Raw genomic sequence first — 19,008 nt, 5'->3', positions numbered from 1 at the left:
CACAACTAGTAGTTGAAGTGTACCTCTGATGAAAAATACAGACCCCTCTCATCTTTTTAAGTAGGGGAACTTACAAACTCAGTGGCTGACTAAATGCTATTTTTCCCTACTGTATACTATTTTCCTGACTGTACATACATAACACGTGGTCCACAAAGGCCCGCCTCTTTTCTGCAGTGTGACGATTGATTGGTTCAAAAATAGTAAACTGAACCAATCAGAGTGCTTTGGCTCGGTAAAACGAACTATTATTGGCTCGTTGATGGTGTAACCGCACCTCCTCACTGTCCTGTTCTTCTGTGATTTTGAGGCACTGCACTGACCTATCAAGGTAAACAATGTTTATGCATGAACTATTTTGACTGTAATGATATAAAGGAAGCATTTTTTAGACTCGGGTAGAGAGGGAAACTCTGAAGACAAAGTAGTGTCTGAATATACGTCCTGCTACCACTTGCATAACATCAAAGGCGTCCGGTGTCAGTTTTGTAACTGTCAGCCGGGATGACATTTCCTCGACACCTCTTGTTCCTGTCTTATTCAATTAATGAAATAACTTTTTTCGTATATCATATAACCAAGATATTGTCGGGGGACATTAATTCTTGCAAACTGATGTCGCTAGCTTACCCATTTTAAATATGCTAACACGGAATAACAATAAACGTGAATATCTCACTGATTTACTCGATAGGTTTTGTGTGGACAGTGGGACTCAGAGAAAGTTTAGCAGGATGGATTTATCCACAGATGGAAGACTAACCTCCACTTTGCCTGTAGCAATAAAAAGCATGGTTTTATCTTTCATGATTTATAATTTCAAAATTGTGCTTTTTCACATTTATGTCTAATCTTGCCTTAAGTGAACACACTGCGAGAGAACCAGAGAGATGGAAACCAAGGAGAGTGAGAAGTCAAAATCTTCTGGCGTCTCAAACGGGGGGCCAAGGATTGTTCTGGAAGATGATGATGAAATTCTCAAGTATGGACAAAACCCCTATCTTTTCAGCTGTTTGCACTTTTACTGAAACACTGTAGGCTCAATCAATATCTGTCTTTTTCTTTTCTATTCTCTCCCATTTCCTTACTCTTTGTTCGTCAAAGACCAACTGACCTGTCCGAGATGTTAGCTGAAGGGACCAAAGAGTCCCATGACAGAGCAGAAAACTGCCAGTTTGTCAAAGATTTCCTCAGAGGTCGCATCAAGAAGGAGCTGTTTAAGGTAGTTATCAAAGGGGTGTTGCACTCTTGTTGCACAAAATTATTCCAACAAAGTGACAAGTTTTAAATAACCAAATACAACCATCGTGTCTTCACAGTGTATTATACTTAACAGCCTGTAATGTTATATCTGACATTATAGTCTGAGTCATTAAAGTTTGTCTCATTTACATCATCCCTTCTGTTTCCAGAGGGGCACAGCAGCTCTGTACTTTGTCTACTCTGCCATGGAGGAGGAGATTGAGAAAAATCAAGACCATCCTCTCATCGCACCGATATATTTCCCCACAGAGCTGCACCGGCGTGAGGCCCTGGCCCGGGACCTTGAATATTTTTATGGAGATGACTGGGAGAGCCAGGTTAGCTTTAAACAAACAGTTTGCTGCATGTCAGGCTGAAAGGATTGTTAAACTAGTGCCTGAAATGTTTAAATGTGTTGTCTTACATAGATCAGCCTATCTGCAGGCACCAAGCCCTACGTAGACCGTATACATGAGGTTGGAGCACAGGACCCTGTTCTGTTGGTTGCCCACTCCTACACCCGCTACATGGGTGACCTCTCAGGTGGACAGATCCTCAAGAAAGTGGCTCAGAGGGCACTGAAGCTCCCCTCCACAGGTGAAGGTCTGAACTTCTATCAGTTTGAAGGGATCCACAGTCATAAAGGCTTCAAACAGCTTTATAGAAGCAGGATGAATGAGCTAGAAATGGACTCTGAGATGAAACAGAGGATTGTGGACGAGTCAAACCGGGCATTCGGCTTTAACATGATGGTAAGAGTGACGGACAATCAGCTCTTTTCCAAAGATCTCCATAAAGATGTTACATCTCAGAATAAGATTGGTGGGGGAAATAATGTCAGACAAAAATCTGCTACTACTTTACTGACAGGTCTTCACAGAGCTTGAGGAAATAGGAAAGACTGTCAAAGAAGAAGTCCAAGATGCAGGTTTTGGACACAGTCATGCAGAGATCATGGAGGGAGGAGATATCAACAAGTGTCCTTACTATGCAGCGAAAATGGGTAAGACTGAGTGTGGAGAAACAAAAATAAAGCAATTTTTCATATGCACACTTCTTGAAGTACAATATGTGATTCTCCTTGAGGTTATGTTACGTCAAATATGTTTTATATTCAAATATATATTTCACACAGTAATTATCAATCTGACTTTCTGTTTTCTCTCCTCTTCATTCGTCACTTCTGCGCTCTCCTGCTCTCTCAAGCTGCCGGTGGAAATCCCACCTACCTATGCCAGTTTGCCATGATGCTGCTCAAACATCCACCCTGTCAGGTGGCCCTGGCAGCCTGGGTGGCTGTTCTTGCTGGTTTCACAGCCTGGTACCTTTTTTAAAGATGTACCCCTGCTGCAGAGGACTCTGTTGCATCGTGCCAAACTTTAACCTTTCACCTTCACTCTTTCTGTGTGAAAAAACCTTTAACAAATAAAAATATTTCAAAGTTATTGTTTTATGCAAATGGTAGAGGCATTCTATGAATACTTTTTATCTTCTAATACTTAAGTTACATTATTTATTTCTCTCCTTCTATGCTGAGCCATATCTATTGAGCACGGTTGAATGTAAAACGTGATACCATCCAGACTGCCCAGTGCAGTGAGACAGATATTGTATAAATGTTGTGCGACATGAGTCAGACTTACAAAAGAATTGCTTTGTTTGCAAATATGGAAATAAAATGTCTGAATATCACATGCTTTCTTGTTGCATGTCTGATATGATTTATAACAGACTGATGTACAGATTTGAGTTCATGTGTTTGTTCTCAATTTTTGAGGTGTCTCTGACTCTAGAGTAGAGTCTGCAAAATGGCATCTTCAAGAAATCTCTAAAACATCTGTATTTTTCATGTGAAGACACATGAAACAACATATAAATATTGACATTAATAAATTTAATACCTTATTGATTTAATATAACAAAATATTCTACACCACAACATAAGCTACCGGAGTAGCTTAATCAGTAACTTATTTTGAATCAGTTAAATGACTGGAGTGAAAAGAATAGGGTGTACAAGAGATGGTAAACGAGAGGTGAGAGTGCATGAACAGAAACATGACTGTGGAGGTATGAAATGAACACGTGATAAACAGCAGGAGAGCTGATCTGTGAAAGATAACCAGGGACAGTACAGAGGGGACAAGATGACAGATTCACTCGACATAAAAATCATCCTGTCATGTTGGATCGGGACCGCATCTGCTTGATGCTTGAGTAAATATTGTCTTGAACCTAAAATGTAACGGCTTGAAACTTAAATTGTTAAGTTACCATTGTTAGAGACCATGAGACTCTATGGTTTTTACGAGACTCTAAATGTGATTTGTTTGCTGAAAAAAAAAAAACTTCATTTTTGCTTATTAGCTAAAACCTGTAAGGACAGCTGTGGTCTTCAGGGGACCATAAAGAGCAAAACATATCATTGTGAGAGTGGTTTGCTTGCTGCCAGCTTGTGGCTGCCGTGTGTCTCCAAGCCACCAGAGGGCAGAAACAAGCAAAACAGGAGGTCCTTGAGTTGGTTACTTTTAGCTTGATACATGCAGAGCTGAAACGACAAGTGAAGAGGCAGGCACCCAGGAAAAAGATTGAGCACCCACCTTGTGTTTTTCATTGTGCCCCTCAATCTTAGTCAAAGCTTTCAATTACAGAAACCACCCTTTTAACGCAGTTTATATTCTATGTTGAAATCAAATAAGAAAACATCACTGGTCAGTGGTTTGTAAACTATAATTTAAAGCTCCGAGTTTGTTATTTTGTGAGGTCAGTGAGGTCAAAACTCATCAATCACATGAAGCCAAGTCCTGAAGTGTACCCTATATAAGTCTAGATTTTACTCCAAACAAGACCATAATTCACAGAGGAGACACCCTGCTATATTCAAGAGGACTTGAAACTATAAATAAAAATCTAAACTGAGAAAATAATTGCTGAGGTGATAAATCAACTTGTATAATCCTATAATGCAACGCCATTAGAACACCCTTAAAGCATGTTAAAATAGTGAAGGTGGATGTGACTGTGAGCTGCTTCAAATAGAGATTATATGCAACAGTTGTCAAGTAAACCTACTCCCCTCTGTCTCCACTATGCCTGACTTTTTCAATTCCTTTTTAAGTTGCTTTGTCAATAAACTTCGGGCTAAACTGACACATAACAGTTTATCAGATTCAATTTTTTAAAAAAAAATTTCTGGAACGTTTTTTTACAGAGCAAGTGGTTCTTTAAGTAAAACAGAGCTGTAGTTTCTCCCTGTAAAGCCAAACAGTATTATAAATTACTGATCCAAAATAAGTAATTACATTTATTCTATAAGGAATTCTTCAAAACACCAAATAACTAATAATAAAAATTCATTCTGACTCATATTAAAAAGTGTACAATATAAAGTTTGATAGAATAATGTAGACTTGCTCATACAAATTAATGTAAGGTAATGTTTTAAGGACTCCTGGTAGATTGTTGGTTGGTTATTCCACTCTCTCCGCTCCAATTTCAGTCAACATTCAATACATATTGTAAACACACTACTTATTTTATATACAGACCATTTTATTTTCTTGAACTTTTTCTGCAAACATGAAACAAGTGAACATAAGAAATCTGAGTTCTTTTCAGAGTTAAATATTTATCACTAGTGCTGCAGTCCTGCTGATGCCTGCAAACATCCATCCCTTTCAATCATAACCACCTCAAAAAAATGTTAACTATTAATTTGTCAGTTAATTAAGGTATGTAATAAACAGCATGCCATTAACAATAACAATTTTTTTTTTTTTTTAAATGCCAAATTTTGAAGATGGTAGACAGGGAATCCAGTTTTCATGATTACTATCCAAATCTGCACTGTCTGTTTCAAGTTCCAAACACTTTCTCAAAACCTTTTCTGTCTACAACACGTCCATAATAAGTGGAGAAATAAAACGTCTGTGGACTACTGTATGTTTTGAGTTTCAGTATTGTCTCATTTCGTGTATCCCCTGTATCTGCAGTGGTCATGACGTCTGGCACAGGCAGGAAGATGTCATTGCGTTTGCCCCAGAAGGTAAGGTGTGACACTTTGAGAGTAGTCTGCGACTCGTCCAGGTACATCATCCCAACGACCCTCCTGAAAAAGTGACTGGCTACATACAGCATGGCACCAGCAAAAACTGCTATCCCTGTTGTGTAGCTGACAAGAAATAGAGGCACATCTCCAAGGAAGTAGAGGACGTATACTGGAGGCAAAATGACCAACGTGAGTCCAGTTTGGAGCAGTTTGAGTCTTGACACAGCTCTGAGAAACTTAATGTGTGGCAGGGTGTAGATCATAGTGAACTTCAATGCAGACAAGTCTGAATACCTTACTAGGCTGGTATATTTAGGTATTAAGGGTCCATGTAAGTTCTGCTGGACAGGCCTGGAAGCTGCTGAATGGGGCTGAACACTGGACAGTACCCGACCTGTGAGCAGACATGATCCTCTGGAGCAGGACAGGATGGGGAACTTTAACCTGCGTAGCACTAATGCTGTGATCTGTGAGCAAAAGAAAGAAAAAAGTAAAATAAAGATTTGATTAACAGTTCAGTCATCAGTAAACAAAAAAAAAACGTAAATGTATTTTTCCATTATATAAATATTTTGACACATTTATTTCAACAGTGATGATGAATATGAGCCACTGCAGCCCTCTACCTCTGGTCACAACAAGAACAATGCTTTCGATGTGCCTCTCCCAGTTCTTGAAGGAGAACAGTGGCTCTTAAACTAGTTGTTATCCATGTTTATTCTTCTTGATATTTCTTCCGTAGTTTATGTGTTCATTTTTCCTCAGAATAATTCTGATTTGTTGTAGTCAAACATTATTATTTTGTATGTTTTCTATATTTTCAGACCCATAGTGAATAAAACAAGGTGAATTTTGCAACTTGTACTAAGGAAATCTCAAATGGCAGACCCATGCCAGAATTTGCCACATTTAAGGACAATAAGCCATCTCTTTTCTTAAACCTCAGTCATGTTACCCCTCTTTACTTGAACTTGTCCTGGATGATGTCCTGATAGTGTCCTATATAGTTTGCTTGAGTATTCAGGCTTCTGTTGCACATTTTCAAAGGGGATATTTGATACACAATGAAATATTTCATATGCAAGCCTTTCCATTCGCATTTACTAACACAGTTGCACTTATTTCACAAGTAATACCTTTATTTGATGCCAAGTTTATGCACAGAGCTTTTCCTTTCAGAGCTATAACCTATTTTTTCCGTCATTTTCGAGCCGTCAAGTCTCAACAGAAATAACAAAGCAATTGGATATGTCGCCGTTTCTTAGGATTATTCAAAGACTTGTGCAAACCCCTTTCTTTTCATTAATAAGTAGGAAAAACCAGTCAAAAACTTGACAGTGTTGTACTGATAAAGTCAAACATACAGGTCATGCAGGTTTGGCAGCAGTTAGCCGAGCCAGACGACAGCCATTTATTTCTGTCCTCTCACAGAAAAGCTGAAGTAATATTAGACATTTAGAGAGATGAAAACTTACCATGGCTGGTTAACTACAAAAAAGACGGATAGAATTATGAAGCTTATTTCTGGAGACGGAGCGGAGCTTCTTAAATAAAAGTTCACAGTATGACCCGGAAGTCTTCGCTACCATTAGTCGTAGTTTTTTTCGTTTGCGCACCTCCTTGCGGCAATATTAAACACTATCATAACAGATTCATTTAATTGGCGTTTTGATGACGGTCACCTCGACAACAACCTAAAAACTAATGTAAACTGGAGAGCTGTAGCCTTCAGTCGTGTGGTCACCTCTGCCCTTGAAGAAGTGAAACCAGACGATAGTCCTCCTTCTGTGGGCTGCAGGACTGTCTACACGACTGACAGCTGGTTCCGGAGCGGTGAAATATTCGTCGCTTCAAGGATCTGTTATATGTAAGCGAAGGGAAGTATGGTCTTATTTCAGGTAGGCGTTTTGGAGAAGCTCGCTTAGTCTAGGGGGACTTGCGGTGGTCAGCGGCGTTGTTGCTTTGTGACACGGTGCTTCTTCACGGCACACTTCGGTGAAACGGTGAAAGTCACACAGGGGCGACCATGCTGCAGCTCGGAGATGAAGTCACCCTCTATTCGGTGGTTTTCGTACTGGTCCTTCTGGGGACACGTAGTCCGGTATGGACGACTGTCCTCACCGCCTCCCTCTACCTGTTTGTAGCCATGTTCCGGTTCCCTCAGGTACCGAGCAGCCGGGCCCGGCAGGTTCTGCACCCCGCCAAGCGAACTGCTGGCTCCGGTCAGGTGTCAGTGGTCGCACACCGGGGAGGAGGGCACGACGCACCGGAGAACACGATAGCAGCCATCCGGGAGGTGAGAGCTGTTTCCCTGATTTGTGGTTAGGAGCACATCGCCATGAAAGCAGAGTTTCACCACAATTTAGGGTATGTAGAAGTTTATTGTTCTTATACTATATCTGCTACTTCGAAGGGGGGAACTAATAGCCCTTCACCAAAACACCATGGAGGAGACAATCACTCACTATAGATCCATACCATTATTAGACTATTAGGTATCGGTCAACTTACTGCAATAACAGTCAAAATTCCGCTATGGAGGTCAGATTTTTTTCCCTGAATTAAAGCAGTCTGGGGAATAGGTAATAGAATAGTATCAAGTGATATGTAAGCCAGCATTTTCTCTATCTAGCCCCCAATCACAACTAACGTTAAACCACAGCTCTAAACATTTACTGTAGACTGTTTGCAAGAAGTCTACAGAGACCTTGCCTAATAACTATGTGAAAAAACATTGGGTCAAAGTAGCAATGAAAAAATGTTTATATTGTGCAGAAACCACAAACAGAACCAGACTTACTTAGACAGACTTAGATGGACAGCTCTCTGCTACAACAAAGATCAACCTTTCATCCACGTTTTGACAGATTCTTACTGTAAGAGGAACAATTCCTTTCCCCAAAAGCAAATTAACCCGTTTACTTTGTCCAATGTTCTGCAGGCCAGTAAAAATGGGGCAACAGGCGTGGAGTTGGACCTGGAGCTCACAGCAGATGGCGTCCCAATACTGATGCATGATGCCACTGTGGACCGGACCACCAATGGGTCAGGACTGCTCAGCCAAATGAAACTGTCTGAGTTGGGTACACTGGATGCAGCTGCCAAACATCGACTGAGGTATGATGGAGTAAAGTTGGGTTGTATTCATTTCTTTTCAGTCAGATTGTTATAATTTATGATTTAAAGGGGAAAAATGCTCACAAACATTATAGAAGAGTTAAAAATCTTAGGGCGGTACGTGTATTATTTCCATTCAATGTTTTTCCTAACCAAGGAAACACTGGTTTTACCAGAAAAAATACCAAACAAAACTATTATAAGCTAAGAATGTGATAATTAAACAAAAGGTGTGTGCTGTTTTAACATTAATTTCAAAACTAAATCTTGAATAGAAACTGAAAGGCATCAGTGCTATGTCATCGGCAGAAGAACTGATGACATAAGTTTTGAATGAAGGTGCAATAGTTAGACTATCCAACCCTGCCAGAAAACAAGTGTCCTATCTAGATAAAGTTTCAAACTGATGTGAAGAGCTTTTATAAACAGAACACCTGACAGTATTAAATGCATTTTAATGAAATTCTTACATAGACAGCCAGCTTACCTGTGATCCAAGTACAGTCTCAAGTTTGTCAAGTTAACATTATATCTCTTTGAAAATCCTGTATGTAAGTCCAGGCTACTCTTGAATATTTGCCACCCTCATTAGGGAAAAGTTTGCTGGAGAGAAGATACCAACCCTGGAGGAGGCAGTGGAGGAATGCATCAAGCTGCAGCTCACCATCTACTTTGATGTCAAAGGTCACCCAGATGAGGTGCAGCCAACAAAACTAACAAACGATGCAACATTTGTTATTGCACAATCAGTCTGCAATTTCATTGATCTGTCACCGAGTCAATTTTACATAAAGTCAACATTTGGTTCTGATTGTAGTGTGTATATAGTAATTACACTACGTCTGCATGGGCTTATTTGTTTAACGCATATAAAAAGAACCTGTCCTAGCTCGTGCTGTACCATGGAACAGACCAAACCCTCAAAACATTCACTGAAAAAATACACATTTTAAGTCACTCAGGACATTTCCACACTTGTATGTTTGCTTTGAAAACATGGCATAACACTTTTGTTGTATATTTGTGTTTCAACATGTTAAAAAAACTGAAACAGAGGCAACAAGAAGAGTTAGTTACCCAGTACTACGTAATCTTGGTCCCCACAAAATCAAATTCTTAATCTTTACTGGTGTACTTTAAACTGTTTGAGGAGTTTTACTCACTAAGCACAATTTCTGATGAGTGAGGAATGCAGAGCTGCAGACTTGCTTGTTGTTTCAGGCAGGGACATTATTGAATTCAGGACCTACTGCTGAGTACTACATGTACACAGCTGCTATTCAACCACACAAACAGTACACACACACACACACACACACACACACACACACACACACACACACACACACACACACACACGTAGTTCCAAACTGTTGACTGCACAATGATGACTGTGTATTCTGCTCCCCTCCTAGGCAGCCGCAGCCCTCAAAGAGATGTATAAGAAACATCCCGTACTCTACAACAGCAGCATTGTGTGCTCCTTTGAACCTAAAGTCATCTACCGGGTGAGAGAAACATTTTTCAGTGTGTGAACTAAGCAATCGCCATGTCATATACTTGAGGAAGTGAGACACACTGTGCCCCAAAATGCTGTCCAACATGACGTAATGTTGGAGCCTTAGGTGCAGAAAGAGGAAACCTTTTCAGGCCAGAGTTTTACCCTTCATTTCAACAGAGTTATGCTGACATTATACATTCCTCAACATTGTCCTTAACTCCAGGTCACAATGCTATATATCTCTGCTTCTTTTTGTCCCAGATGAGACAAAGTGATCCTGAAGTGGTCACAGCATTGACTCATCGACCCTGGAGCCAGAGTCGGTCTGGGGACGGTACTCCCTACTTCTCTTCACTGTGGAAACACCACTGGATGACACTAGCAGACATCGTCCTGGACTGGGCTCATCATCACTTTCTGTGGAAGCTCTGCGGCATCTCAGCCTTTCTCATACAGAAGAACTTTGTCTCTCCGTGAGTCTGTTTTTGCAGAGGTGGATGATATGTCTCGTAGCAGCAACGTGGTGCACTTTTGCACCGCAAATGTTTTAGGCGTCTAAACCATGTGCACGACAAAACATGATTATGTTTCTATGTACTGTCTTTCCTGTAGGGACTACGTCCAGTACTGGGCCCAGAGGGGGGTGGAGGTGGTCGCCTGGACAGTCAACACTCAGGTGGAGAAAGAGTATTACCAGGAGCTGCTGAAGGTCAACTACATCACTGACAGCCTGGTTGAAGACTGTGAACCTCATTACTGAGGAACACATAAACACAGCACAATGTGTTTAAAGTAATCAAAAGACAGAATAAAGAAGGACTATATTCTTCCCTTTATCTACATGCACACTGAGGAATAGTGTGAGTAGATTTGTGGGTGGGAATTAAAAACTTGACTGATTGATACACTTAACACAAGGTAAAAATGCAAAGTGAATCTTTTTTTTCACAGATTTTAAAGCATTGACAAGTATCTTAATAAGATGCTATAATAATCCTTTATCAACTGTACTGTATTCACAAGCTCAGGACTGCCATAGTTTGTTTTTTTTTAATTTTTATTATTATTATTATTTTTAAGATGGTTAAGGGGTCTTACTTATGTTCATGACCTGTATTGTCAGTCACTGTTCTCTTTATGCAGAAATGGCCACACGCCTAAAGTTAACTACCCAGAGTTAGACTTTTACAGTATCGCATGAATCTGATATCTAGAATCATCATATTTAGATATTTTATACTTTTGAAAAATAAAAAATGACATGTAGAGTAGATTAAGAGCAGCATACAGATTTTGAGTGAGTTTAAATACATTCCACAGCTAGCATATATCAAATTCATTACACAGTGTCATTAATGTGCAATTATAATCATCCCATGGTTCATTACTGTTGACATACACATTTATACCCCACTGTTTCTGTAGAGCAGACATCAGTGACTCCAGTGATGACATGATAGCTCTGATTATCCATAAACTTTCCTGCTCCTGTTTTTCTACGGGATAAAAAACTTGAAACACTCAGTGTATAACAACAAAGTACTGTGAATGGATACACCCTGGGGTGGTGCTGAGATCACGTAGTAAGGGATGAGTAGTTTCTAGGAAGTAAGGGATCAGTGAAAACGCAAAGCATGAGAAAGCAAGATCTTTAAATCTGAATGACTGACAGCTGACTGGGAATACTATCTTCAAAGACATCAGGCTGCACCAGCACCTCATATACAGTAAAAAGGTGTCAAACATACCACCACCGACAGTAAAAAGACCATTCACACTCCAGGAAGAGCCCTGTTGTGACCAACACTTGAGATGTCTGGGATGAATAAGGTGTGAGAGTTTGCTGTGTTAGTGAGCCAGGATCTGAGACATGTTGGTCTTTAAACTGAAAGCGTCAATGAATTCAGGCTGCTATTGTTGATTTTATCTGTTTGACAGGGTACATTCACCTCAAGAAAGCTTTACAGATTCTGAAAAAACAAAAGTAGTCGAGGCTGCCATGCTACCTCTGTTCATGTACTCCAAAGTGTAAATATCAACCAACTCTGGACTGGGTATAAGTCTGTATGAACTAAAACGTCCTGAAAATGATTTGATCAGTACAAACTGTATGTCTTAAAAGGTGGTAAAATAAATTTGGGATATTTGATCTGCTCTGTCTGTTTTTTTTTTAAAGGTGGTTAATCCCAGTGTACTGTGGATTCATAAACATTCATAAAACATCCAATTTCACATCCATAAGTAAAATATCAATGGTCAAAGATGTTTCTACACACCTCAGAAGTTAACCTTGAGCAGCCGGATCAGATTATGTGTGTTCATTTTGAAGGACTTCTGGGCAAATCTTAACATAAGTCAGAAATCTCCACATGGCAACATTTTGTATAACTATTTATTTGTTTATAAACTGCATTACACAACCAGAAAGAAAATACCTGAAAGTCTTAAGAAAGTATATTAACCTTTTAAAGTGTCTTAAGAACAAGGTGTTGAAGAAACTACTGTCAATTTAAATCAGAAACAGTTTTGTATTAGTTTACATATCAGCACTAAAAATTATATTCCACACTGATTGATGCACTCATATGTTTTGTTCTAGAGGGGTAAAAGATCATTGTGTTATCAATTGAATAAATATTTGATGTAGAGTTATGAAAGAGGCTGTCTGCTGTTCAAGCTTGTCTTGTGTTTACTGTTGAGGGTTTGTGTCTTTGAGTCTCAGGTGATTGACCCAGATAGTACAGATGAATGGGGGGAGAGTGTTGGATATCACAGTGGATAAGCCTGTCTGATCTGTTCCTTTTCCTGGCTGATCTTCTGTTACCAAACACCTGCTGTCAGTTTATACTGTGGAGAAATGGCCGGCTGATTTTCCCCAGGTAATGCTCGTAACCTGTGGGAATTCTTTTGCAGATGTATGACCTACTGAAATATTCATGAAGTCAGAGGCCTACAAATGAAGGTTAAATAAGTCTAATTGATCAATAAAAGGTGTGTCACAAGCTGGGACACCAGGTATTTTTTAACTATGTTAAGGCTTTCAAACAGGCCCATACTTCCTAAAAACCCATCTGGAGTCAATACAGGTCTACAAAACGCAGGAAAGGGCGCCCTGCTTTCTTCCCTTTCCTTCAGTACTGTAAACATGTTAATCTATCTGCGCGTGTAGTTTAATAGGTGAAAGGTGATCACTTGTGCTCCTCCTTCTGAGCACCGTCTGGGGGGCGTTTTGTGACGTCACCGAGAAGGGTTGCCCTGCTACGGAAAGTCAGAGGTAAACACAAACAACAAATGCGGAAATTAAGAGCATCTGGCTTCAAAATAAAGGAATTGAAAGGCTACCTCACATATCTTCTGCAATAATTAGAAAACTGATAACAAAATGAATATATTACAATGTCTGACTTCATACAAACGCCTGTTTATGTTGTTTTTTTCCAGGCCGTTTAAAATTAGGAACGTTATATATGAGCTAGCGATAAGAAGAGGCGATTTTGAAAACTAAACTTGCTTTTGTGAAGAAAATGAAATATAAATTTACGGCAAACAAGAAAAACAACTATTTCTTGGCCTATTTATGGGATTTTGACTGCATTTTGTCCATTTAAGTGTCTATAATATATAACATTTTATATGTTCCATAACAGGGCCCAGTTTCAATGTCTTATTTTGAAAATTCTGACCGGAAAACCTTCTTTCCAAACTATCTGCCTTGATACTTGCCCAGCATGGTAGCTTTCCGTGCTGATGAAAATATCAAAGTGTGCAGTGTCCTTGTAGTCTGTCAGAGAGTTGAGGTGTTGCAGTCGGTACCGGACCGTAAACAGAGCACAGAGGACACAGTGTCCGGCCAGGAGTGTCACTGTCCCCGGCCGTTAGGAGACTTGTCTCCCCCTCTGACTGAATTGTCCCCGGCATGCAGAGCTCCTTTCTCCTTGGATGACCTACACACCTCCTCTTTCTGGAGCAGCAAGCGTCGGTTCATTACAGCTGATCACCTGCTGGTTTGGAGGAGCAGCAGGGCACCTCTTCACAAACACCGGGCAACAAGTCAAGAGTGAGTCTGAAGGCTTCAGGCCGACTTTGGAGCAACTGACACGGGCACAAAAATCACGACGTCTGCCAAATTTTGTTTTGCCAACGCGGCTGCGTCAGGAGCAGCGGACTGAGGAGTGGAAGTTGCAGAGTTGACCGTCAATGCTCGCACCTGGTCATTTAATAGACACGAAGCTCTTTAAACAGACACAACAGCAGTTCTTGAGGTTGCTGTGGTTCACATGATGTACACAATCACCAGAGGTCCCAGCAAACTTGTTACACAGCGGAGGACAGGTGGGTTAATGTGTGTTATCTAAAGCATGATGCAATATCACATCAGATTAATTATCGTACTATGAAGGGAAAGTTTATTACTGAATGATGGTGCACATGGTTCAGTGATTGATTGCATGCAGACATAAACTGTACAGACTGAAAACTATTCAACCCAGTTTTTTGTCTGGAAGGTCCCACACAACAAATCGAGAGCAAATTCAGCGACCTGAAGCTTAAGCCGACATCTTGGCTCTCTGCAAAGTAAGTAGCTACACAAAGTGTTATTTTGTTGCATTATTTGTTGAAATATATATGCGCAATGTATGAGCAGCGTGGGCCCAAAATACTCCGCACGTGTGCCGTGGGTGAGATCACATAACACGTCGGTGTGTGCCGCTGGGTGACGACGCGGCATCAGACACAGTTTTCCCTGACACGTTAGCCTCCATAGTGACCTTGTGATAGCCTACAGCTATTTTATTTACGGTGACAGTTTACTGTTAACGGCCACAAACGCACGTTTGAGACTTCTTACCTGCCCTGCTTACAGCATGTGCTGCCTTCATGCGCTGCTCGGAAAAATCAATATCAGGCAGGACAGTGCTTAGTTTGCGCTTTTTAGGCTTACATCAGAACTACACTGGTTGATTGAATTAATGGGGCGCCAGATACCACTAGAGAAAACCATTAGTTTAACTGTAACAACAAATACACCCTTTCATACTTTAGGTTTTAACAACACCCTGGAAGATTAGGTCCTCCATGACCAAATAAACTTCTATTAAATCATTTTACAGAAAAGCATTACTATTTAGAAAAAACATTTGGTGGCGTTGAGTCTTAAGAGTTTACTTAAAGACGTTTTTTAAAATAAAAAGGTAAGTTTGCATGTAAAATGTAGCTTCACAGAGTGATACAAAAATATATTTCTCACAGCCATTACTCAGAATGTGAATGAGAGCATATGTGCTGAGGTTGAAGTCTTCTCTTTTTTAAAATTGCACTTCTTAGTGTGACTTTAAATAATTACACTGTATAATAGCCTGAATTCATTTAAAGGGGATCTGAGATGAGAAAGGAAAGTATTCTAACACAAATGATCAAAGTAAAATTCGGTCACCACCTTGTTGATGATACGGTTAAAGTCAGGAATGAACCTCCATGTCTCTCTATCTCTCTTAAAACTGAACATGTCACATGAGACTGTAACCATGAAGGTTTCTGGAGTACACATTAATGTGTCACTGTAGGATTTAACTGTTTGTGATTCAGGCTATCTCATTCCTTGAACAGACTAACTCTGTTGACTCTGTCTGATCCCTGCAGCTCTCCGCCCCCAAAGATTGTCTTCAACCGTCTGAACGGGAAGCGTTACCACAGTGCAGCCACACAGAAGCTTGCCAGCTCAGCAGAGGGATTCACTCCTGCACATGAGGAGAATGTCAGATTTGTGTTTGAAGGTGAGGGTCACAGGTTATGAGGATTTAAGCTGAGATACAGAGGTGTGTTGCTGTAGTCACTCCCTCCATTGTCTATTTATTATTATACTGAGTAACATATTTCATCAACAATAAAAACTGAGAAATGATACTAATGATAACTTTATTTGTACAACAATTTTAAAACAAAGCCACCAAGTGCTTCACACATTCAAGTATGTGGCATAGATGAAAATACATTAAAAAAACAAGGATAAGAATACAGTAAGAAATAATGTATAAGAAAGAAAATACTAAAACCATACAGAACTCATGAGGCATCATGCAGGTCAGAAAGTAAAGACACTTATCAAAGAGTGGGTTTTTAAAAGAGAAGAGAGTTTATGTTTTCTCGATTTCCTCCAGCAAATTAGGTCGATTGACAAGTTGATCTGAAGACCAAACCAATCTGGACACATTTCAGACTAAATGCTGAACATAATTTGAATATGATACTTCACAGTGTTTTTGGCCTAAAATGTCAAATTTAAACTTGGCCTAATTCAAACTGAGTAATTCAGAGTTTCCAACTTTGGTAAGACCAAATATTCAATTTCAGATGACCTGTCACATTGCTCTAGCATTATCTTGACTAAGATAACAATCTATTCAACATGTGAGATACATTAATGCAAAAATACTGAATATCTCCAGTTTTACTTTCAAGTTTTTAACCACAGTTTCTTGGTTCTTTTAATTACTTGAAACGGGTGTCACCAAACTATATTGTGCACCAACTCCCTGCATTTCATGTCTTGGCCGTATCTTAGCTAATCATTACTTTCTAGTTAGTCTCAAACTTGTATCTCACTTTTCAAAGAACAGTGTTGTCCTTGGCTGTACCGTCTGATAAAGAGTTAACATGTTGTTCTTAAAACTGCAGCCACATATTAACTCAAAGAGATGAATTTAAGTTTAACTTCCAGACACTTCTACAAGGAAGCTAGCTTAAGAGAAATTTATAAAGGTTTTTTTTTTCAGACTGAAAAATTCTTGATCTTAGCTTTGCATCAAATGTCCTTACCTCAAGGTTTACCCAGCATGCTTTACTGCCAGCTATTTCTTAATGTCGTGTCTGAATTGATTGACTATAGACCTGAATTCAAACATTTCATTCCACCTTTTGCTGACTGTTAGCCCGGGCCAGTGTGAGGTGACCTTTTTGACTATAGAGTTCATTCGGGGTGAAGAGCGCAGCACTTTTCTTTACTGCTCACACCTGAGAGGGGGAAACAACATGCATGTGAGTTTTGTTTAGATAAAAAACCTGACCGGCCCTGATCCTGCAGAACATGTTTGTCGTGCAAGATAAAATGAAGCAAGTTAAGATGGATTCAACCCAACTCCATGCTCCTGCAGACATATAACCAGTCTAGAGCATATTTGTCGTATTTGACTTCCTCACTTTTGAAAGTCCTAAAGGCTGTGAGTAAATAACACAAGCTGAAAGTTTGTACTTCAAGTGAGCTGAAACCTTGAGGCTTATCAGTGGGTAAAGCTGGAAAACTTTCACCCACTGCAGATAAAACACACCCCACCGACCAGTGCAGCCCTCTCTTAAGGGTGCTGTGAATTTGAGGATAGTTCGAAATGAAGAAATATAAAGAGACACAAGTTTTTATTTTCTTTTAGAAGGTCAGATCTAGAAGACATATCCTTGTTGACAAGGTTTGTGTTTGAGCTCATTTAGCATTCAGGATGTGTGTTTGTTTCATTGCAGCGTGGCAGGAGGTGGAACAGAAGCTGGGGGATGGGGACAGTGTGGGGCCGACTGAAAGCCCAGGGCCCATTCAGTACACCGAGAAGACTCCCAGTACTGCGATGAAGAGTAAGTACCTGTGCTCCTACAAACACAGTGAATTTAGGTTAGCTTGTACAATCCCCATTCATAAATATGATTAAAGTTGTCTGAGAAAATAAACATAGTAAACCAGAGCTCATTCAGTCAACCTCACTACTCAGAGGTTTATGGCATCACAGCAGATAAACCTCTTTGTGGTTTGCTACGCCATGACCTTTGAGCCTCTCATTGTGCCTTGTTTTTATTATTCCTGGCTATTTAAATATCAGCAGAAAGCTGAATGGCTGCTCTCTGTGGGAATCACATTCTTGCTGCTGATTGGCTGAGCTTTATCTGCAGCCGGAAGGCATCTGTTGTAATAGTTTTCTGTAATCTTTAACTCTTCTTTGGGCTACATGAACCTGGCTGTTCTTGATAAACCAGTCTGGACTGCTTACTGCAGTGTGTCTCCAGTTCTCACACACACACACACCTGTCTGCTTCAGGAATCCACAATGAAACACTGCCAAGAGGCCTTCATTCACCCAGCAGTGACATTTTCATTTTAATTGTTTGAAAACCAGTGGATGTCCTTGGATTACAATGAGTGAAATCACACGTGTAAAACTATGAGGGTGTTCTTTAGTCTTGAATGTCTTTTATTGTCCTTTTTCTTGGCTGAAGGTTAAATTTTATTGTCACCAGACCTTTAAAATGATGCTATCATCAGGCCCAATATCATTAACAAATATCCAATACTTCTTATTACCATTACCAAATAACTATAAAATGGAATGAAATTCCCTTCAGCTTCAACAGTATTTTGTTTTAAGAGTAAGGTTGTTAGAAAATTGGTGAATCAGGTGATTGTCGTGCCCTGTAACATACTAGTTGTAGTCTCATCTCCTGTTCAGTACATGGACCTAGGTTTGCATGTGACTTCTCAATAATTAATGAACAAAATTAATCAGTCTTAGAAAACAGATTTTACTTAAACTGCCCTTCTCTTTTTTTTAATCGTTGTCTGTGCAGACTTTGTGCCCATCGACCTGGAGGAGTGGTGGGCTCAGCGCTTTCTTGCCAACATTGCCAACCTGTCATGACTGTGTGACGCTCTGAGCCAGGACAGGAAGCCCAGCGTCGATGCTCCATAAGTGAATGCGTCACGAGGGCGGAGAGGAGGCATGTGTGACTTCAGGATCTGTGGTACTGAGGGCTCGAGTGTAAATTAGGGTCTGATTGGATGTCCTATGGGTCATGCTGCTGTAGAGAAAACTGGGTGAACAAATAACAGCCTGTTGAAGCACCAACAGCAATGCAACTGAACTCTGACAGCGCTGACCAGATGGACCAGTCTCTCTAACCGAGGACAAATCAGATTGAAGCTGTGAGATTTTTTTTCTTTGTTGAGAACCTGCCTCCTTTCTGAAGTGTGCTCAGCTGAATGTACATCATGGTTGATCTTTTAATGAGTCTATGGAAAAGCAAAAAAAGTAAAATGTTTTTCAAAAGTTCTGTGTAAATAGTG

The 19,008-nt window shown here is 40.0% G+C and overlaps 4 protein-coding genes across 4 annotated transcripts; 3 read left to right on the top strand and 1 right to left on the bottom strand.

Annotated features, from left to right (window-relative positions):
• The first annotated feature begins 247 nt into the window (after positions 1-247).
• hmox2a (heme oxygenase 2a) lies at positions 248-2,884 on the top strand. Its single transcript, XM_074693902.1, has 7 exons — positions 248-331; positions 864-982; positions 1,105-1,222; positions 1,413-1,580; positions 1,671-1,994; positions 2,113-2,245; positions 2,449-2,884. The coding sequence occupies exons 2-7, from the start codon at positions 891-893 to the stop codon at positions 2,574-2,576; spliced, it is 963 nt and encodes a 320-aa protein (XP_074550003.1). The 5' UTR covers positions 248-331; positions 864-890; the 3' UTR covers positions 2,577-2,884.
• Positions 2,885-4,716: 1,832 nt separating this feature from the next.
• On the bottom strand, positions 4,717-6,912 carry tmem186 (transmembrane protein 186). Its single transcript, XM_074698702.1, has 2 exons — positions 6,766-6,912; positions 4,717-5,757 (listed from the first exon to the last, which is right to left on the bottom strand). Exons 1-2 carry the CDS (start codon positions 6,766-6,768, stop codon positions 5,098-5,100), a joined length of 663 nt encoding a protein of 220 aa, XP_074554803.1. The 5' UTR covers positions 6,769-6,912; the 3' UTR covers positions 4,717-5,097.
• Positions 6,913-7,316: 404 nt separating this feature from the next.
• gde1 (glycerophosphodiester phosphodiesterase 1) lies at positions 7,317-12,466 on the top strand. The gene is made up of 6 exons (XM_074698692.1): positions 7,317-7,586; positions 8,232-8,407; positions 9,000-9,105; positions 9,823-9,915; positions 10,170-10,381; positions 10,521-12,466. The coding sequence occupies exons 1-6, from the start codon at positions 7,317-7,319 to the stop codon at positions 10,666-10,668; spliced, it is 1,005 nt and encodes a 334-aa protein (XP_074554793.1). The 3' UTR covers positions 10,669-12,466.
• A 1,139-nt stretch (positions 12,467-13,605) lies between these two features.
• mcrip2 (MAPK regulated corepressor interacting protein 2) lies at positions 13,606-18,971 on the top strand. Its single transcript, XM_074688125.1, has 5 exons — positions 13,606-14,240; positions 14,414-14,483; positions 15,549-15,682; positions 17,421-17,528; positions 18,513-18,971. The coding sequence occupies exons 1-5, from the start codon at positions 14,186-14,188 to the stop codon at positions 18,581-18,583; spliced, it is 438 nt and encodes a 145-aa protein (XP_074544226.1). The 5' UTR covers positions 13,606-14,185; the 3' UTR covers positions 18,584-18,971.
• The last annotated feature ends 37 nt before the right edge of the window (positions 18,972-19,008 follow it).

Source organism: Halichoeres trimaculatus, unplaced genomic scaffold (assembly GCF_033239565.1).
Source record: "Halichoeres trimaculatus isolate MK-OKI-2021-1 unplaced genomic scaffold, fHalTri1.1 fHalTri1_scaffold_2, whole genome shotgun sequence".
NCBI classification, from domain to species: domain Eukaryota; kingdom Metazoa; phylum Chordata; class Actinopteri; order Labriformes; family Labridae; genus Halichoeres; species Halichoeres trimaculatus.
The sequence above is the reverse complement of the archived record's forward strand: the minus strand, read 5'-3'. Positions and strand labels throughout refer to the sequence as shown.